This window comes from Pan troglodytes, chromosome 2, assembly GCF_028858775.2.
Source record: "Pan troglodytes isolate AG18354 chromosome 2, NHGRI_mPanTro3-v2.0_pri, whole genome shotgun sequence".
Lineage (NCBI taxonomy): Eukaryota > Metazoa > Chordata > Mammalia > Primates > Hominidae > Pan > Pan troglodytes.
This window is the reverse complement of record NC_086015.1, coordinates 33459438-33480997: the sequence shown is the minus strand read 5'-3', so window position 1 is coordinate 33480997 and position 21560 is coordinate 33459438. Positions and strand designations below refer to the sequence as shown.

General features: G+C 38.4%; 1 protein-coding gene across 15 annotated transcripts in view; it reads right to left on the bottom strand.

Annotated features, from left to right (window-relative positions):
- Nucleotides 1-21560, bottom strand: part of RBMS3 (RNA binding motif single stranded interacting protein 3) — a 1471465-nt gene that overhangs the window by 544774 nt on the left and 905131 nt on the right. For all 15 annotated transcript variants that reach the window (XM_054681570.2, XM_054681567.2, XM_054681561.2 and 12 more), the window contains one exon: nucleotides 5499-5557. In XM_054681570.2, the coding sequence (XP_054537545.1) occupies nucleotides 5499-5557 (59 nt within the window). The remainder of the gene's footprint in view (nucleotides 1-5498; nucleotides 5558-21560) is intronic.

The window sequence follows — 21560 nt, the reverse complement described above, 5'->3', positions numbered from 1 at the left end:
CAAAGGATTCAAAACCAAGTGTCACAGAGAAGACCAAATCCAATTTGTGTCCTCTAATGACGACAGTCTTGATGCTCTTAATGATTTTGTTTGAAAAAGGCACCTCACACATCCTGTAATTTCTTTCCTAAATAAAGCAATGGTCAAGAAGTACTCAACCTCTGCCTATTATTTTAAAAAGCAAAACATGTTATTCTCTCCTAATTCTTCACTATTTTCATCTGGAATTATTTTACAAAAACGAAGAACCATGTAGTCATGAGTTACTCAGGTTCCACAGAAAGAACAATCAAAATATAAGCATAATTAAAACCAGCTTAATTTTTCCAAGAGCTGTATTTTTTTTCTTGCCCCAAAAAACTACAGAACAGATTTGGAGAAATGTTAAGATAATAATAATGATAATAATAATAATAATAATAATAAATCACCCATAAGCCCACCATGTTAAAACAAATATTTTTGTCTTGCTTGATATTGCCAGTATTTTATACAAAAGTAACAGGAGATATCGTCAAACATTTTCCATGTATTAACTTTGTTAATCATCACAACACACTGTGAGTGAGGCTCTGTTATTACTTTGCTGATGTTCTTACCTTGCAGAAGGCACAGTGCAGTTGACTAATTTACCACAGGTCACACAGCTACTAAGCAAAGAGGCAGCGTTCAACCCAGGCAGCCTGGATCTACCACAGTCATAACCACACTGATCCTGACTCTCAAATATTTACATAGCTCCATGTTCAGTGTACACATTATTTTATATCCTTTTATGTTGATTTAACTTCATATAATAAACATTTTTCTAGGCTTGGCATAATCTAGTCTTTATGACTACCATTTTAACAGCTACATAACAGTTGTATATGCTCCATAAGCTAGAATTTGGATGCTTCCTATATTTTTTCCTAGTAAGGAAAACGAGAGTGCTCAAAGTTGTACATAGATACATAATTTAAAACATATGTTTAGATAACATATTTGAATAAATATTCTCAACAGACTAACTAGTTTCAACTGTATGCTCTTTATTGCTGTTTCCATACTGACTTTAAAAAAGCTGTACCGATTTAGCACGGTACCAATGAAGAATGGATGAACCAGTTTCAGAGTGAACAGCATGAATGGCCTACATGTTATAATGTTTGCTACTTCAGTGGTTATAAACTATCACTACATATTGCTTTAATTTGCATGTTTCTCATCACTACCTAACTTACCCTGAGGACACTACTTCCTTTGTAGCCCTCTCAAGTTTGAGTTTTGTTTCTTTTTTTTTCTCCCACATCCTTCCTCCCACTGGACCTGTAAGTGGTAGTCCACTTTCCTCCTTTCTCAGTATGGTTTCTCCCCTACCTAAAATCTCCCATTTAGAATCTCACATCATCAAATTTTATAACCAACTAGTCTTCATTTTCATCATGGTCTACAGATCCCTAGTATCATTTCCCATCCCATTATTTCTCCACAGATACTTTTTGGATTAGTCACTTTTTCTAATACAACTCCTGTTTCATTCCTTGGCAATTCCAATAAACATTTAGATGATTGTTTCAATACTCGTTCTTATCAGTTCCTTGAACCTTTCCATGACCTCATATCTTTCTCCTATTATTCCCTTGGTCATCATGAACAATTATACACAATTTTCTATAATTGCTGTCTTTCTAATCATATCTTCTCATATCTATGTCAAGGTCTATTTTTTGAAAGGAAAATACTCTAGTATACATCGGCATATCATTAAAATAGTATTTTTCTAAAAAACAAATAAGGGATAGTAGTATATTTTTGATCATGATTTGCTGACTTACAGGGCACCTCCCCCATGAGGTGCTTGATGAAGGTTGTGATTCACTCACCACTGCTAAGAACAGACTCCACATGCTGAGGATAAGCAAGGCAATGGGAGGCTTTTATAAGCATATAATGGACACACGATCACTTTGCCTTCTTCGTATTACCCTCAGGGCAAACGGTCTAAATGGTGTCCAATTTCTTTCTTTTTTTCGAGACTGAGCCTTGCTCTGTCACCCAGGCTGGAGTGCAGTGGCACGATCTCAGCTCACCGCAAGCTCCGCCTCCTGGGTTCATGCCATTCTCCTGCCTCAGCCTCCCAAGTAGCTGGGACTACAGGCACCCGCCACCACGCCCGGCTAATTTTTTATAGTTTTAGTAGAGACAGGGTTTCACGGTGTTAGCCAGGATGGTCTCGATCTCCTGACCTGTGATCCGCCCATCTTGGCCTCCCAAAGTGCTGGGATTACAGGCGTGAGCCACTGTGCCTGGCCTAACCACTGTCCAATTTCTTACAGATGCCTTTCTTTCTTTAAGTGATTTTCCTAGGCTGTTCCACAGCCCCGTCTTTTCTCCTTCCCTCTCTTCCTTCCTTTTTTACCTCCTTCTCTTACTCCTTTTCTTCTTCCATATTTATTGGTGAGACCAGTATTCATATCACTAGAGATAAAAGTATTTTGAAGCAGCAAACTCAATATTTTCATATTTATTTAAAATCTATGTATTTGTAAGATTATATTAATATGTAATGTTCACAAAAAGTTGATATAAAAAACAAAGAGAGATGTAAATTCTAATATTTTCTTTTAGCATCTCCAATAAACAGTCTTGTATCACCCTTCACACATCCCACTTTGGAGGTAAGTTTTCTATAGCACACAGGCCCTGTTTCCACTGATTTTAGGAATCTCTCTACAGAAACAGAAAATTAAATAAGCTGTTGCAAAATAGTGTGGATAGGGATTTTAGGAGCTGATGTAAGGATAAGGATACCCATAGTATAATTTGTCCTGATAAGCACCCACACTCCCACTATATAATTTGCTTATGGAGACCCTGACCACCCATTTTTAGTTACATCCCTTTTTCTTCAAACCTTCACAATTATAGAAGGGTACAGTTTTTGCATGTTGGCAATTTACATTTTCATGGTCTTCAGAGCTGTACTGTGACAACAGATATCAGCATGCTTGAGCAAAACTCTGCATAAGGAAGTATCCCTTCATATTGACCGCTCCGGTTATGAGTCTATCTATTGAGGTTTCCAGGTGTTGCTTACCTGTGCAGTATTTGTGCTTCTGATTGGTGCTTGATCAATATTATTAACTGTCTGACCCAAGACTTTGTATATGGGTTGGGCAGGTCTAGATGCACTATAATTCGCATTCTAATGCTTCTAACATGCCACATGCTTCCCACAGGCCAAGAGTGACAGAACATCCCTTGGTCATGGCCCAGCTTTCTTCTCAAATGTTCTCCAAGTTCTCAGCTGCCCACCCTAATTCACTCCACTCCATTTCCCCTTCTACACATTATTCTTTGGTAATCTTATCTACTCCTTTGACTTCAGTCAGCATCTGTAGCCCTGGGCTTTCTTACAATTTCCTCTTTGACATCTTCCACATGGTTGCCATGCCAGAGACTCTAACTCATCATGTCCAATACCTTCTCCCCAAAACCTACTACTACTACTTCTGGACTTCTTACCTCACCAAGAGGCACAGGCATCTTTCCCAATCAGAAGACTCAACATGTATGTAGGGTTTGTTTCATACATTCCTCTCTTTCACTGTTAGAGTCAATAGCCAACTCTACCTTTAAAAACTTTCATGGTGAACCCCTTCCTATTACCCTAATAGTAATAGTTAAGCTGATTTTTTTCTAGTTTCTCTATTGTACTATGGCTTTAAAGCCTACATTTTTTTTTTGTTTCCACTCTCTCCCTTTATATTTCAATTTCACACACCTTTGCTGAAATAACATTATGAAACACCTGCAGAATCATATTTTGTCTGCTCAAAATTTTAAATTTTAATTTTAAATTAAATTTAATTTTAAATTAAAATTTAAATTTAAAATATCCAGGATATCATTTAAAAACCTACAAAATTTTAACCCCTTTCTTGTTTCTGTCCTCACTGGTACTTTTTTTTTTTTTTTTTTTGAGAGGGAGTCTTGCCCTGTAGCCCAGGCTGGAGTGCAATGACGCAATCTCGGCTCACTGCAACCTCTGCCTCCTGGGTTCAAACGATTCTCCTGCCACAGCCTCCCAAGTAGCTGGGATTACAGGCACCTACAACCGTGCCCAGCTAATCTTTGTATTTTTAGTAGAGACAGGGTTTCACCATGTTGGCCAGGTTGGTCTCAAAGTCCTGACCTCATGATCCACCCTCCTCAGCCTCCCAAAGTGCTGGGATTATAGGCGTGAGCCACCGCGCCCAGCAGTACTTTTTTTTTTACAGCTACATGGGTCTACTCAATTACATTCTGAAATTCTCTCTCCTGAACATCCACCTGTCCCAAGCTCACCCATTCTACCTTGACTCTATAAACTTCATTTCCCAAAAAGAAATCTCTATGTTCTCCTCTAACAGTGGTTTGTCGATAATTCTGTTTTAGATACCGCTGTTACACCCTCACATATATTAAGGTGATATAGTAATCCCAATAAGGATATTAGAATTAGTTTCTTGGTTTTCTTGGTATCTTTTCAACTAGGACTTGAAACTATGAGGTGGAAGAAATCATGTCATATTATTCTTTGTCTTGTAATATGTAGTTCATTTCTGAGTTTATAGAAGACGTGGAATGTTTTTATTTTTTTAATTGCTGAATTGAATCTGACTACCATTATGCAAGTAGGTGAGGAGATACATATACAGGAGTTTCTGAGTGTTCTTTCCTAAAACTTGTGCACATTATGTTTGTATATGAAATAGAGGCAGCGTTTAGAATGAACGTGGCTGTGCTATACTTCTTGATTTCAGTGTTACAACAAAGATTAGATTAAAGGAACAACAAACAGCATGTTACAAGAAGAATTCCAATTTTCCAGTAAGAACTGAGTCATGCAAGAGAGACCATACAGGTTCCACAATTAATCTAATGCAACTTTTAAAAGAATATAGGACTCCCAGACATGAAGAAACATGAGCCACAGATATAGTCCAATGACTTCAGAAGTATTTCCAGGAAAACCAAAAGCCTGTCTTCATAAGATACCAACTCTGAAATCCCTGAGATGCTTATAGCTGAAGCCTAATACAATAGGCCCATCAGTAAATTTATTCATAGTCAACCAATGTTGCTAAAGCTTTAAAGAACAGAGAAATTAAAATGTGTTTTGCATGGGGAAGTTTTCCCCAGAGTTCCTCATTTTTATATAGGAAATCAATTTGCATCACTGATGATATCATTCACATCAGACACCCCAAAGTTGTTAGGAGGTAATTTAGTTTTATGCTGAAACAATTTGATACTTGTTCTCATTTGTGATTTTCATTTTGTTTGTTAATGAAAAAAATTAATGAGCAATGTTACTAGAAATACAACTTATCAAAACATTGGCATCATTAAAGAGGTTTTCCATACTATGCATTGTGATCATTGTGCAGCTGGTACCTGGACCTCCACAATGGAAGAACCATTAATCAGATAGCATAGGCAAGATTTCAGGGTACAGATGCCCTTACACATACCTTTGCACTGATTTGTGTTTTTGTCAAGAATTGCCTTTGTAGATACAATTTTTCCATACCTGAAAGAGAGAGAGAAAAAAATCCATGTTATTGTAACCCAGTGAAGACACTTAAAACACTCTAATGAACATCGGGGCACACACAACTGAGCATGGATAAACCAAGAAAACAAGCTCTGGATTCCCATTTCACACCTGGATGATGTCCTTTCACCAGTTCTCCTTTATAACTTAGGAATGTTCTTCCCTATGTAAGCAATGGGTTGAGCTTCAAAAATAAACTTGTCAGGCTGTCACAGGCAGCCAAAGGAGGATCACATGTGATTGTGATCACAGTAAATCGCACTCTGTGGATTCATGGAAGAAAGCATGGACCTTGGTGCTAGACTGAACAGGGTTTGCATCCAGCTCTGACTCTCACCTTGTGTTGTAACACTGCAGAGTTTAACCCAACTTCACTAAGACACAGTTTCTTCATCTGCAAAAATGAGAAGCTAAATATGTCAAATCTCCTAGTTCAATCAACATTTATGTCTTTGGGAATCCACTATATTAGGCTCCAGGAGCAATGTAATATAGTAGTTAAAAGAATACACTGGGGCACCAAACTATCATGGTTCAAATCCTAATTTAGCCTGGGTATATTTGGTTGGCTAAGTAAGTAATATGTGCTTTTTGCATCATTTGATCATCTATAATAATATAAATATATTTATTTAAATAATGATTTGAATTATTTGTAATGATATAAATATTTTTGTAAGTATATAAGATGAGGATAATATTGTCTTCTTTATAGGCTTTTTGTGAAGGTAAAATGGGGTTTATCTAACGTGCTGAGGACAGTGGCCGACACAGAGTAAGTATTATTAATGTTAGCTCTTCTTCCAATGATGCGCTCCCTGCTATCAGCTATATAAAAATGTCTCCAGCCCTTGGCATTCTCTGAGAATGATGAGAAGTGGAAGGGGGTAAAGATTCTGTCCCCAAAGCTTCAAACATTACTACTTAGACTGTCAAAACCTTCCACTGAGAAAATTGACATGTAAAGTTATTTGCTAAAAGATAATTACATTTACAGTTTACATCGTTAGTTTTAAATGTTAGGGATTTCATTATGTTCTCACTCTACCTAATTGTACAGATACTCACCTGTTCGAAGCTTTTTTGTTTGTTTCATATTATCAAAATGACTATTACCTCATGCCTATTACCACACGAGATTATTCCCTTTAAAAACTCCCAATCCTCCCTTTCCCATCTCCCCCAAAACACTCTTTTTGGAGCTCTATTTCCCCCCAAGAGTCTCTCTGTTGGGAAAATAACCAGCAAAATAAAATCATATTTGAACAGTCTCTTTACTAGACAATGATTCATCGTACCTACAATCATACCCATTAACTAGCTGTAATGTTAGCTAGGTTTGAGCTATTAAGGTAAATAAATATTTGCAAAATTGTATGTATCTTAGAGTAGAAAATAAGGGATAAGAGAAGAAAATGTCACTGCATCTTTTTTTTCCACACCAAGCACCATTAATACAATATGTGAGAAGTAAAAATCAGAAAAAGAAAAAAAATTAGACCAGGTATAACTACCTTACACCAGGCACATAAACCCTTAAGACAAAAATCCTTCTTAATTGGTTTATAAAGGTGCTCCTGAAATTTTTATATAAGAACCTTCTAAACTGAAATTTAGCTCTGTCTTAAATATGAAATTAAACATTACTGTGTTTCATAGTGGATTTCATCTCACAACTGGACTGTTAACAATAGTCAATGGCATGCATATTGTCCTACTGTATCAATATTACAAGAATGTCCTCTACTGCATTACATGTAGTATATGTAATCATTTTTACAGCAAAAAATGTTAAATGTTTTCTTATGGAAAGCATTTGTGAGTATTTTGACAAGTAACTTTTTTATAAACAAAGAAAAAGAATTGTATTTCTCAGAAATTATTACAATATTACTATCAATGGAAAATCACACACACAGTCCAAAAAAGCAAACCATACTATTTCTTGATTTCCTTATTTCTAAACACTCTCTAGGCCAGACTTTCCGACAGCACAGAATCACAAAACAATGGAACACAACTCAGAGTACTTGACGCAACATCTACTAGGACTGGAGTAACAGGAATTTCATTCCATGGCTCCGTTACAACATTCTGCATTAACAATTAATTTGCAAAGCTAGGATATGCTTTAAACAACAAGAGAAGGTACTTAATGGGCCACTGGTTACAGTTCATGTCTGAACTCTCAGGATGACAAACAGGTACTTTCTGCGTGACTGGCTCTGTATTCTCTATGATCTGCAAAGTCAACAACTGATGTAGATAAATAAGGTTTAGATTTTTTTTTAAAAGACGTAACCACCATAAACACGAGACCCACGAATGTAATATACCTATGAAATTATGTTTTTATCAAAGTATACTAGTAGATTAGAATGAAAACTACTCTACAGATTAAAAGTACATGATTTTATACACTCCAAAGGAAAATAAAAATTTCTGAAGTAAAAAAGTATGCCTTCAGGTATATAACCTCATTTACTTACTCTTTCCCTTCTTAGGGTTTAGATCAAGACCTTATGTCTTCATAAAATTTTTTCTTCAACTATGCCACCCACCATTGGAAGCAGAAATCTAATATTAGAGAAAATTATGTGACCAAATTGCTGAATAATGCCTGGAAATAGACACCTGAGCACAAGTCCCATGTGCCTCCTGACTCCAGAAGCTTTCAGACAAATCCAATTCACTTATCTAGCCTTTCATTTCTTACAGCTAGAGGAGATAAAATACTATCCACAGTCTACTTCCTTGGGGGTTTGAACTTTTCAAGGGAAACAAATAAATGAAGTAAATACATTTTATACTATAGTTCTTTCTATGTGGGCCTTCTCTAGCCAAAGTAGGGACTCCCTAACACAGCATTGCAAAGATGCTTTTTGGCAACCCCATACCTACATATTCACCAACTATCCTGAGTGCTCATATATTCTACAAATATAGCCAGGTCTCTAATGACATTATCTTTATATTCAAATACAGCCAGGTCTCTAATGATATTTCTTATATTCTATTTTCTTTATATTCTAAGAGTACGCTTTAAAAGAGTAGCTAGTCTACAGTAACTATTTGCTTATTACATTTTTGAGTTTTCATAATTGAATTTTATAAATGCATATATTGTCTATCAACTTTTTAAAACACTTTTACCCTAGCTTGTCAATATAATTTTCATATTTAATTTTTTAAGAGAAATAGCCAGTTCTTTTCTGGCATTTATTCTTAAACAGCATCTGAGTCAAACTATATTTGTTGATACACTTGATTATTCCACATACAAGCCTAATTTAAACTAATGGCATCTTTTATTTTCGAAGCTGAAGATAAAATAGAGTTATTATGGGTCTACTCTTCATGAATTATGAAGACATCAAATTGGTGGGATCCTTCAATAAAGAATTTCTTTTTAAACCCTTTTTGCTGAATCACCCACTGTGTATATTAATTCAAAAAATACAGGCAGAGACTGAAAATAGAGTCTCCACAGTCAATTAACTCTCAGCTAACTCATTTTTCACATGCCTTCTATATTGATACCAGACTAGAAAAAGGTATCACATTTATTTAATGGATGAAACATTATCCTTTTAGCAAATGTGGTTGTTTGCCTACTTCTAGATGGCTCATTCATTCTTTGGCATTTGGGGATGGTAATGGAGCATATCTGTAGCTTTAGGGACCCAGTTGGAATGTTGTAGGGCTATCTCTCTGATGGAATACATCAGCCACGTTTCACCTACAAGTTTACAACCCATTTATATTCTGAAGTTTTAACAAGTTCAATCTACAAATGGGTCATCAAAGTCATGCATAATTGTTATGGACTGAATTTTGTCCCCTCAAAATTAATATGTTAAAATTGTAATCCTCACTACCTCAGAATGTGACTGTATTTGGAGACAGAGCCTTTAAAGAGGTAATTAAGGTAAAATAAGGTTATACGATAGCCCCGAATCCAATATGATCGTTGTCCTTATAAGCAGAGACAGGCACATAAAGACCATATGAAGTCATAGAGAGAAGGCAGCCATTTACAAGAAAAAGAGAAAGGCTTTAGAAGCAGCAATGGTGCCAATACCTTGATCTTGTATTTCCCACTTCAAAACTGTGAGAAAATAATATATTTTCATGAAGCCACCCAGTCTGTGGTACTTTGTTATGGCAGTTCTAACAAACTAACACAATAATCTTCTCTCCAAGGCCTCCTGAGCTTTGCAAAAAGAACAGAGGTGAGAGGATTCATCAGACAAGAGTCCTTTTTAAAATGCTTTGCTCAATGATTTTGCACTTGTCCCTTCCAAGCTCTTACCTAAGACCTTCAAGCTCTTTCTCATCTAACATTTGTATATGATAACAGAAGCCTAGAAGTCTCACAGTGTTACAAAGAGCAGACAACAAATAATCCAGAACCTGGTCCTTGGTCTTGTAATCTGGGCAGTGTTTCTTTCCCCGGAAAGATAATCAAACTCTGTGATCATGCATCCACACCAAGTAAACTTTACATGTCAATTGTGCAAACTAAAACGTCTTTTATTAACATACTATTTCAGGCTAATACCTTACAAAGAACACAAAATAAGATTATCTAGCTGGGAGATTTGGAGAAAAGTTCCTAGAAGAGGAAGTGTTTGAAGAAGGGGCAATATTTTGTCAATGAGGAATGATTTTTATATGTCTTAGAGATTAGAAAAACAATTGTTAAAAAAATGAGTCTTTTTTCACGTCAGTGTATTACTACTTAGTAAATTTCTATTTTCATGCTACAAAGAGCTTCAGCAGGAACCTAGGGCTACAAACAGCATTTCGAGTTTGATATACTCAAAGTAAGTGGTTCTCCATGTTCAATGGGCAGCAGAACCTCTTAGGAGGCTTATTAACACAGGTTGCTAGACTCCACCCCCAGAAATCTGACTCAGTAGATATGAGGTGGGCCTGGAGAGTTTGCATTTCTAACAAGATCCCAGGTAAGGTTGATACTGCTGATGGTGCTTTGAGAACCACTGCTCCAAAAGACTAACACACAAACAGCAAAGAATGTGGTTTGTTATTTGCAATACTCCAGAGACTAAGGGAACTTTCATTCTTTTTCTTTTTTTTTTTTTTTTTTTTTTTTTTTGTTAAGACGAAGTTGCTCTGTCGCCCAGGCTGGAGTGCAGTGACGCGATCTCGGCTCACTGCAAGCTCCGCCTCCCGGGTTCACGCCATTCTCCTGCCTCAGCCTCCCGAGTAGCTGGGACTACAGGCGCCCGCCCCCAAGCCCGGCTAATTTTTTTGTATTTTTTTTAGTAGAGACAGGGTTTCACCGTGTTAGCCAGGATGGTCTCGATCTCGACTAAGGGAACTTTCCGTCGATATGGAGAACTACTTTTAAAACTTCAAACAAATTTTCCTTCATATAATACTTTAAATTGAAAATGGTAGGCTGGGGGCGGTGGCTCACGTCTGTAATCCCAGTACTTTGGGAGACCTAGGTGGGTAGATCACGAGGTTAGGAGTTCGAGACCAGCCTGACCAACGTGGTGAAACGTCGTCTATACTAAAAATACAAAAAATAGCCAGGCGTGGTGGTGCACACCTGTAATCCCAGCTATTCAGGAGGCTGAGGCAGGAGAATCACTTGAACCTGGGAGGCAAAGATTGCAGTGAGCCGAGATCGTGCCACTGCACTCCAGCCTGGGTGACAGAGCGACACTCCGTCTCAAAAAAAAAAAGAAAGAAAGAAAATGGTAGACTGTGTACTTTTTCAGAGTTTTGCCTGACGATATTCCTCATTTAGCCAATATAGTAACAACTTACAACTCAAGTATAGCTGTTTTGAAATTTGTTTTCAGATACCTTCTAGAAACAAAGTCCAAAGAAAACATTGGCAATGCCTATGTAAATCTCTTCTGCCACTTGAAATAACTAGTTGCTAAGTAGTAGTTTGACTGAATTACAGTGAAAATCTTGTGAGGAAAAATGGCAAGCAGATAATGATTAGTAACTGGTTTGTGCCTTTCCTTGTTCTTTAATTAGAAATAGATGTAAATCTGGCACAAAAATAGCAGACCAAAAATGCATACTTTCAAGTTCTAAAATCAAAAGAAAATCACTTATTTGCTGGTTCTCAGAATTAGTAACTCTTGGGTTATGCTTTAGGTTATATAGTTGGGTTATGTAATTTGGGGATATATATAACCTGTCACCTTAGCAAAAGTTTATGAGAAAGGGATTTCCATACCAATAGAGTCAGAAACCTCACATGCATCTGAGTACCTTCTACAACTGATTCCAATGCATTTCAGCATATTTAACATTCTTTAATATTTGGCCAACTAATATAGAAAGAGGATGAGGTTTAGAATCAATTAATATAGACTTGAATCTGAACTCTCCCACCCACATGACCTAGGGCAAATTACTGAACCCCTCAGCACCTGTTCCTTGATCTGTATGATTACTATGTTCTGTTTTCTATAGCAACTGTAAAAATGAAATAAAATAGTATGTATTAAAACTCCTAGCACAATGTGTGACATGTTAAAATTGATTCCTTTCTCTTATTAAACCCTCCCTTATTACCTATACATTTACTGTATAGCATAAAATAATAACTCAGACACTAGTATCTTATAACCATTTGATAGAGCCAGCATGTCCCAGTTCAATGCTTCTAGAGGCCCCAAGGAAGCACATGATTTAGCATTTATGCTTTCTAATTTGTACTCCAAGTCAATTCACAGTTTCTTCTTCACTCACTCAGTCTCCTTCTGCCAATACCTAGTTACTTGCTCAGACTGTTCTCCAGGCCACTTGAATGCTGTCTCCACTACCTTCCCATATGCTTGTCCCTCCTAATCTTTCCACCAGGATCCACCGCTCTACTTCAGTACCTCTATTCAACCCTGTTTTCTATTGTCTCCTTTCCTGGCCATCACCCAAGAAAGCCATTATACCTGGTTGACCACATCTTGACCATTTCTTGGTTCTCACTGCCATCAACTCGTCATTTGTTCATGCATAGTTGATCTTGAACAGTACCCCATCTCCAGAACCATTTGCCTTCTAGAACCTAACCATGTAGTATCAATTCTCAAGTTCTTATGTAAGTGGCTTTCAGATTTTGGAGGTTTTAAAGGTCTCTCAGGAATTCATGGGTATCCCTTTCAAAGCCTCTCATCTCCAGCCCACTGTGTTTCATTTAGCTGGCACCTACTTTTATAACACTTCCTAGACACTAGCCCTTTTTCTAAGTTCTCTACATTTTTCAACTCATGTTAATCATTGCAACAAACCCATGAGGGAGGCACTATGTCTAACTACATTTTACAAATGAGGACACTGAGCCAGCCACAGGGTAAGTAACTTTCCCAGGGTCACATGACTAGGAAGTAGCAAAAGCAGGATCCAATCTCAGACAGACCAGCTACAGAGCCCAGGCTCTGCCAACACTTGTTGCCTCTCAGCTCTAGTGCCACCTGCCATTCTACTGTCTCAAAAGAAGACCTGCTTCTCCTTTTCTCCCCAATTGGTATTCATCCCTGTGATGTCTGTGACCTGTTCCCCTATCACCTATATTTCTCTGAAATGTACATGCTTTTTCCCAAATGCCAGGGCTCTTTCCCCTCTGCCTGCCCTTAAACATGTGCAAATCCTTTCCATCCATGCACTGGTTATCATAGGGTTTCTCTCTTTTCATTTACTGCCAGACTTTTCTTGAATGATTGCTCTACTCAAGCTACTTCTTTCTTTGTATTATCCAGTTTCTGCTTAATTCCTAAACACTGACTTCTGTTGGAACAATACTTTGAAAAGTGAACAGTAACTTTCTAATTGGTAAAAATATTCAGTTACTAGCATTGACTTCTTGGCACCATTTGACCTCCTAAATAGCTTCCTCTTGAAATATCCTTTCCCTGGGATCCATGCATTACCTTCATCTGGTTCTTTTTTTCTTGCCTGTACTTTTTCCCTTATCTCCATCACTTACCCCTTCTCTTCCATCATGTTCCAGAAAGTGTGTGTAGACAAGCTGAATCCTCAGTCCAGTTGAGTTTTGGTGCTACAATATCCACTACAGTAATAATTCTCAAAATGTAATGTGCATTGGAACATCTGGGTGGCTTCTTATAAATCTGGGGCCTCAACCCCCAAGTTTCTGATTCAGTTTGTCTGAGACTGGGCATGAGTTGATCCCAGGACCACACTTTAAGAACAACTGTATTACAAATCTTCTTTATTATCATGCTTTGAATTCCCATTTCTTTGTGTTTCACTCTCAAAATTTCCTCTCCAGATCTGCCTTCACCCTCAATCCTCAGTCCTGAATCTCCAGTTAGAGTTATTAGATATTTCTCCTTTATGCTGAATGATCATCTCAAATGACACAACAAAGTTCAACTTACCATCTTCGCCTTTTTCTTTTCTCTGAAAGTATTTTTAGGGCAGAAACTAGTCAGGTATTGAAATGGATACTGGATAGAGACCATGAGGACCTGGAGAACTTACGCTTCAACTGATGTGACATCTGCTTGTCAGCTCAACCAGTATTACCATAAACAAATATAATCTCAGCATTTCCAGGCCTTCTGATTTTTTTGAAAGACCTTGATTTTTAGGCTAAATTTCCCAATTTTTTAAGGTTGGTTTAGAGATTTTACAAAGCAATGCAAAGGAAAAATAAAAAAATTTCCAAGCTGACTGAGCCTGAAGAATCTGTTTGTGATCTTGGAAGTATTGTCTAATTTCCCCTTTTCTTGCTAAATAATACAGGTCCTTCAAAACTAAATTCCATGTTTTGACTTATTTGATCACCAATTATTTCTCTCAAATCTGAATAGCTGCTGTGCTCACAGCCTGTATGAAAGCACCCAGTACTTTATTTATATATTTATTATTTTGTATGTTGTCTGTTGATTCCCCCATGAGATTTTCTCTTCAATGAGACCTTCATTTTAAAGAGGCCCAGATCAGTATAGAGCTTGATGCATAATAAGCCTCCATGAACATCTTTAAATTTCTCAGTAATTTTTATGGACTTGATAACATTTTCCATATCAGAAACACCCACTAACGATTGGATTACATGTATATATACATTGTATATTACATATATAATATATATACACATACACATATACATTACATATGCTATTAACTGAACACCTGCTATGTGACAGAGAGCAGTATATATATTTATTGCAAATTCTCATGCCTACATAATTAGTTGATATTATTTTCATTTATTTAACATGAAATAATTAAATTTAGGTATATTAAGTTACTTGACTAAGTTCATGCAGCACTTAAGTTATATTGCTTATATTTAAATTCAATTACATTTGGCTTCAAAATCTCTACTCTTTCTTTGATTTCATGCTGTCCCTATGTATAGTGAATAAGCTCAGATAAAATTCAGTCCTCTGGCCAGTCAAGATGCCACAAAAAAACATGTGTAAGGTTTGCATTGGACATGACTAGTCCTTTAAAACGCAGAAAAATTACCAAGATTCCTTGGAAATAACATAGCTGCATATTTACCACTGCTTGTTAGAACTTCCTTCTAAAGAAACTTGTTCCTTGAAGCAGCTTATGGCTTCACAATATGTAGCACATTCTAGTACAACTGTGTATCCAACATCAACCGAATACATAATGGAAAACATAGCTTCACAGCAGATTTTACATCTGCTATTTGAGAAGACATCAAATCTGATTCTGAAAATCCTGACATCATCTACAGTCTCAGTTTTAAGAGAAAACTCCATTAAATCTGCAACATATGTAACCATTTTCAGAGCCACATTTCAGTAGAGTGGAAGTCAGCTGTTTATAGCACATTCTTGGTGCTACAGTATGAATGTTTGTATTTTCCCAAAATGCATCTGTTGAAACCCAATCACTAATATGATGGTGTTAGGAGATGGGGCCTTTGGGAGGTGATTAGGTCATGAGGGTGGAGCCCTCAAGAATGCGATTAGTGCCTTTATGAAAGAGGGCCCAGCAAGCTACCTTGTCACTTCCATCATGTGAGGACAAAGCTGGAAGGCACCATTTAGGAACCAGAAAATGGGGCCCTCATTAGACAATGAACCTGCTGCTGCCTTCATCTTGAACTTCTCAGCCTCCAGCACTGTGAAATATAAATTTTTATTTTATATAAGCCACCAGGTTTGTAGCATTTTGCTATAGTAGCCCAAATAGACTGACAGTTGGTTCTCACTGTTTCTGCAAGCACAGTTCCAAACCACATATTAGGTTTTCAAAGAAGTTATATGTTGCTAATGAGGTGGTAGCTCCCAAGCCTAGCATGGGTCACTTAGTTTCATTCTAACCTCCTCCAAATTGTCTTTGGGCTGGGCGTGGTGGCTCACACCTGTAATCCCAGCACTTTGGGAGGCCAAGGTCAGTGGATGGCATGAGCTCAGGAGTTTCAGACCAGCCTGGGCAACATGGTGAAATCCCATCTCTACAGAAAAAAATACAAAACTTAACCAGGCATCGTGGTGCATTCCTGTGATCCCAGCTACTTAGCAGGGTGAGGTGGGAGGATCACTTGAGCCCAGGAGGCAGAGGTTGCAGTGAACTGAGATCGCACGACTGCACTCCAGCCTAGGTGACAGAGTGAGACCCTCTCTCAAAAAAGAAAAAGAAAAAGAAAAAATAAACATTATCTATATCACTAACCTCATTCTCCTCATCCCTACTCAACTGACATATCTCTCATTTTTTTTTCTCATCCCCAAGTAGCTAATTTTAATTGTGGTTATGATCCAATAGGATTTTGGGCATATCTTTATTATTAGAGATGGCAATTGGATCATTAATTGTATCAATGATAAAATGCTGTATTTTATTAGTACTGTATTGTATCGTACTATATTGTATCTTTTCTTATCCTAACAATGAGGATGAGTTCTTCAAGAGCAGAGCATAATGTTTTTGTTTGTTTGTTTGTTATATCCCTGACCCTACACATAGGGCTCAATACATGTCCATTAAATGAGTGAATAGATTAGTGGATACCATATATTACACCTTGAACATGAAACAAGATGATTAGGATGGCTATGGGAGTCAAGTATGTCTAGGTACAGTGGTATGCCTCCTATTTCGCAAAGTGATAAAGTGCATACTCTGCTGATAAAGATACATTGCTTTTTATACATTATGTTGAGCACATTTCCTTCATTTCATCCACAAAGAGAGTGAGCTATAATATCACTCAAGGGTCAAACTAAAACAGAGTTTAAAAATACTGACTGTAAAATACTTTATGAAATTTGTATTATTTTTAAAACTGCAAGGACACTCAAAGGAAAAAAAATGAGTTAAAATGCTAAAAGAGAAATTCCGTGTACTGTAGCAGCTGCTGTAAGCTTTTTAATAGATACACAGTTTTGAGTATTACTATGAATAAGTACCTAATACAAATAACTCAATGATGTATTTCTCAGGGAGATTTGTCTGTAAAAGAATGACAGTTTTGAGATGTCTGTAGAATCTTTCTGAGCTTCGTAACACTCAAATTGCATTTCTGTGATTAAGTAATACAAGAATGCATGCTTCATTTAAAGATTCAGAACCCACAAAAGGCAAAATACACAAAGCCATATAATGCAGAAATAACTAGTTCCATGAAGGTGATTTTCATTTTTTAAAAAAATTACATACATAGAAAAAGCAGAAAAGATAAAATCAAGGCCAGCTTTTAACTCTGTTTTTCTTATTTCTAAAAATGTATAAGATGAAGTACCCAAGTGAAAGAGACCACAGCTATTTTGTCAATACGTTAATCTCCTTGTATTAAATTTTGAGATGCATACTAGGTAAAGCTGTTATTTGTCACTCCAAAAGATCAATCCTTGTGGAACTATACTAGGGAGCCCATTGTCCAGTCTTTAGTTAAATAATTCATAATCGCATAAATCAATGGTGTAGTTCAACTACCTATGTGAAAATTATTGGCTTTATAGACTCTGTATAATCCAGAGAACTTTTAAAATTCTATGTAAAATGTATATAACTACCTCACTGGTGGTGAGGTATGTGAGAAGACCTAAAAGAGTATGTAAAGTCTTCTAGCTCAATAATAGGCTTATAATAGATACTCAAAAACAATAGTTCATGGGGTCATGCACAATCTTTTAATTGCCTATTGGTCAGAAATTTCAGGCTTATGTTATAATTAGATTCCATAAAGCATAATCAAGAAACAGAGTAGACTGCGAAGTTTGTGTAGTGCTGTCTCAAGTGAAGTATCAGTGACTTCTGGTTCACTTGTTTGCCTTAATCCTTCTCATTACTGCAGGTGTGCACACTCCCCTGAGTGCATGCCTTTCATTCCACAGGGAGTCAGTGGGGGATGTTTTACATGACAAAGAACACACCTAGGATGCCTTTTTGTTTGTGCCATTTAGGAGGGTCATGGGCTGAAGGAAAAATGCAAGAAAAATTCAGCCGCTCTCTGCATGCCAGGAAGAATGTAATGTTGTCTTATAGATCTTTTTACCAGATCAACTGTTTTTTTTAATAAGCTTAAATATATTTATCTAACTTCCAACACATGGCCCCACATAATGCTCTCAATATGACCTGATTTCTGTACTCTCACAATCCAAAGCACTGCTTTCATACTTTCTTGAAATATCTATGACTATGAATCTTTGTACTTAGGCACCTATCACATCCCATAATCCTTTAGGAGATACCCCGTGCTTTATACGTTTATGATGCAAAGGATATTTATGTCTAGTAGATATACGGTAAATGTTTCATGATTTGGTAATGTTCCTGGAGGAAAGATAAAACCAACCACTCTTAATTGTGGTGTAAATAAGAAAAGGAGAAATTGGCTGGGCGCAGTGATTCACGCCTGTAATCCCAGCACTTTGGGAGGCTGAGCTGGACGGATTGCCTGAGCTCAAGGGTTCGTGACCAGCCTGAGCAACACAGTAAAACCCCATCCCTACGAAAACTACAAAAAATTAGCTGGGCTTGGTGGTGTGCACCTGTAGTCCCAGCTACTCCAGAGGCTGAAGAAGGAGAATTGCTTGAATCTGGGAGGTGGAGTTTGCAGCAGTGAGACAAGAACACGCCATTGCACTCCAGCCTGGGTGACAGAGCAAGACTCTGTCTCCAAAAAAAAAAAAAAAAAAAAAAAAAAAGAAAAGAAATTTATTAAAGCCAATCACTTACTGACAAATGCATTGTACTTGACTAATTATTCCTCTTAATTTTGGTATTTAATTATGCCTTAAGCATCCATTACAGACACTATTTATACCATAATAAACCTTTCATTACCATATGTATCACTTTGCTCAGCTGGGTTGCAATATTATCTCAGTGAATTATGCAAGAAGCTTCTTGTGTTTTAATAATTCTTTAGCCCTTCACAATGCTTTATATATCTTATTTATACTATATCAGTTTTTCCCCACTAAGCTCAGATTCTCTTTCTATTCTTTATATTTCCATCACTCCCCAATGTGACCCCTTAAATACAACCAAATTCAATCATGGGAAGTATCTAAAATGTTCCCTGCTATGTTGCAATTCCATCAGCCAAGAATTCTCTTCCTTTCCTCCTGCCTCTCTACTCACAACTTGCTTTGTCTAATTTTAGTTTAATGGTCTCCTCTATAAATATTTCACTCACCATCTTTCTTTTAGCTGAATTAAAAGCTTCTTCTAGACGAGTACGCCTCTTCGTAGCACTGTCCCTACTATATGGTAAGCACATACTTATTTCTGAGAGTTACTTGAAAACATAAATTGTGCCTTCCTTGTCTGTGTCACCCAGTCATCACACAAAACACAGCACAAAATAGGTGTTCAACGTAAGTTGTAAAATAGGCAAAAATGAGGATGTTAATCCTATGTAAACAATCAACTTAAAAGAAAAGTTAAACTTGAATCTTTTTTCTGCTACATCCACATCAGATAAAATTATTAGGGAAGCTGTGTTTCTTTTTTCTTGTAGTAATCCCTTGTACGAAACATATTGTTTACAAATATAAGAATATTCATCAGCAGCCTAAAACTGGAAACTACCCAAATGCTTATTAATAATAGAACAGATAAATATATTAGGTTTATTCAAACAATGGAATACCATACCACTACGAGAATAACAAACTAGAGCTACAAGCAACAATTGTGGGTGAATCCTCAAACAATGCAGAGCAAAAGACACCAGATAAACAAAAGTATATGGTCTACAATTGCATTTATGTAAACTAATGTATTAGAAGTCAGGATCGTGGTTATCCTTGGCAGAGATGAAAAATTAGAAGAGGCGCTGGGCGCAGTAGTTCATGCCTGTAATCCTAGTAAGAGGTGACAGCGTGCTGGCAGCCCTCGCAGCCCTTGCTCGCTCTCGGCGTCTCCTCTGCCTGGGCTCCCACTTTGGTGGCGCTTGAGGAGCCCTTCAGCCCACCACTGCACTGTGGGAGCCCCTTTCTGGTCTGGCCAAGGCCAGAGCTGGCTCCCTCAGCTTGCAGAGAGGTATGGAGGGAGAGGCGTGAGCGGAAACCGGGGCTGTGCGCGGTGCTTGCGGGCCAGCTGGACTTCCAGGTGGGCGTGGGCTTGGTGGGCCCCACACTTGGAGGGGCTGGCCAGCCCTGCCGGCCCCGGGCAATGAGCGGCTTAGCACCTGGGCCAGCGGCTGCGGAGGGTGTACTGGGTCCCCCAGCAGTGCCGGCCCACCGGCGCTGCACTCAATTTCTCACCGCGCCTTAGCTGCCTCCCCGAGGGGCAGGGCTCAGGACCTGCAGCACGCCATGCCTGAGCCTCCCCTTCTCCGTGGGCTCCTGTGCGCCCAAGCCTCCCCAACGAGCGCCACCCCGTTCCACGGCGTCCAGTCCCATCAACCACCCAAGGGCTGAGGAGTGAAGGCGCACGGCGCCGGACTGGCAGGCAGCTCCACCTGCGGCCTCCCTGCGGGATCCACTGGGTGAAGCCAGCTGGGGTCCTGAGTCTAGTGGGAACTTGGAGAACCTTTATGTCTAGCTAAGGGTTTGTGAATTGATACTCTGTATCTAGCTACTCTGGTGGGGACTTGGAGAACCTTTATGTCTAGCTAAGGGATTGTAAATACACCAATCAGCACTCTGTCTCTAGCTCAAGGTTTGTAAACACACCAATCAGCACCCTGTGTCTAGCTCAGGGTTTGTGAATGCACCTATCGACACTCTGTAACTAGCTACTCTGGTGGGGACTTGGAGAATCTTTATGTCTAGCTAAGGGATTGTAAATACACCAATCGGCACTCTCTATCTAGCTCAAGGTTTGTAAACACACCAATCAGCACCCTGTGTCTAGCTCAAGGTTTGTGAATGCACCAATCCACACTCCGTATCTAGCTACTCTGATGGGGACATGGAGAACCTTTGTGTGGACACTCTGTATCTAGCTAATCTGGTGGGGAGGTGGAGAACTTTTGTGTCTAGCTCAGGGATTGTAAACGCACCAATCAGCGCCCTGTCAAAACAGACCACTCGGCTCTACCAATCAGCAGGATGTGGGTGGGGCCAGATAAGAGAATAAAAGCAGGCTGTCCAAGCCAGCCGTGGCAACCGCTTGGGACCGCTTGCAGGCTGTGGAAGCTTTGCTCTTTCGCTCTTTGCAATAAATCTTGCTGCTGCTCACTGTTTGGGTCCACACTGCCTTTATGAGCTGTAACACTCACCGTGAAGGTCTGCAGCTTCACTCCTGAAGCCAGCGAGACCACGAACCCACTGGGAGGAACTAACAACTCCAGACACGCCGCCTTAAGAGCTGTAACACTCACCACAAAGGTCTGCAGCTTCACTCCTGAGCCAGTGAGACCACGAACCCACCAGAAGGAAGAAACTCCGAACACATACGAACATCAGAAGGTACAAACTCCAGACGTGCCACCTTAAGAGTTGTAACACTCACAGCGAGGGTCCACGGCTTCTTTCGAAGTCAGTGAGACCAAGAACCCACCACTTCCGGACACACTAGCACTTTG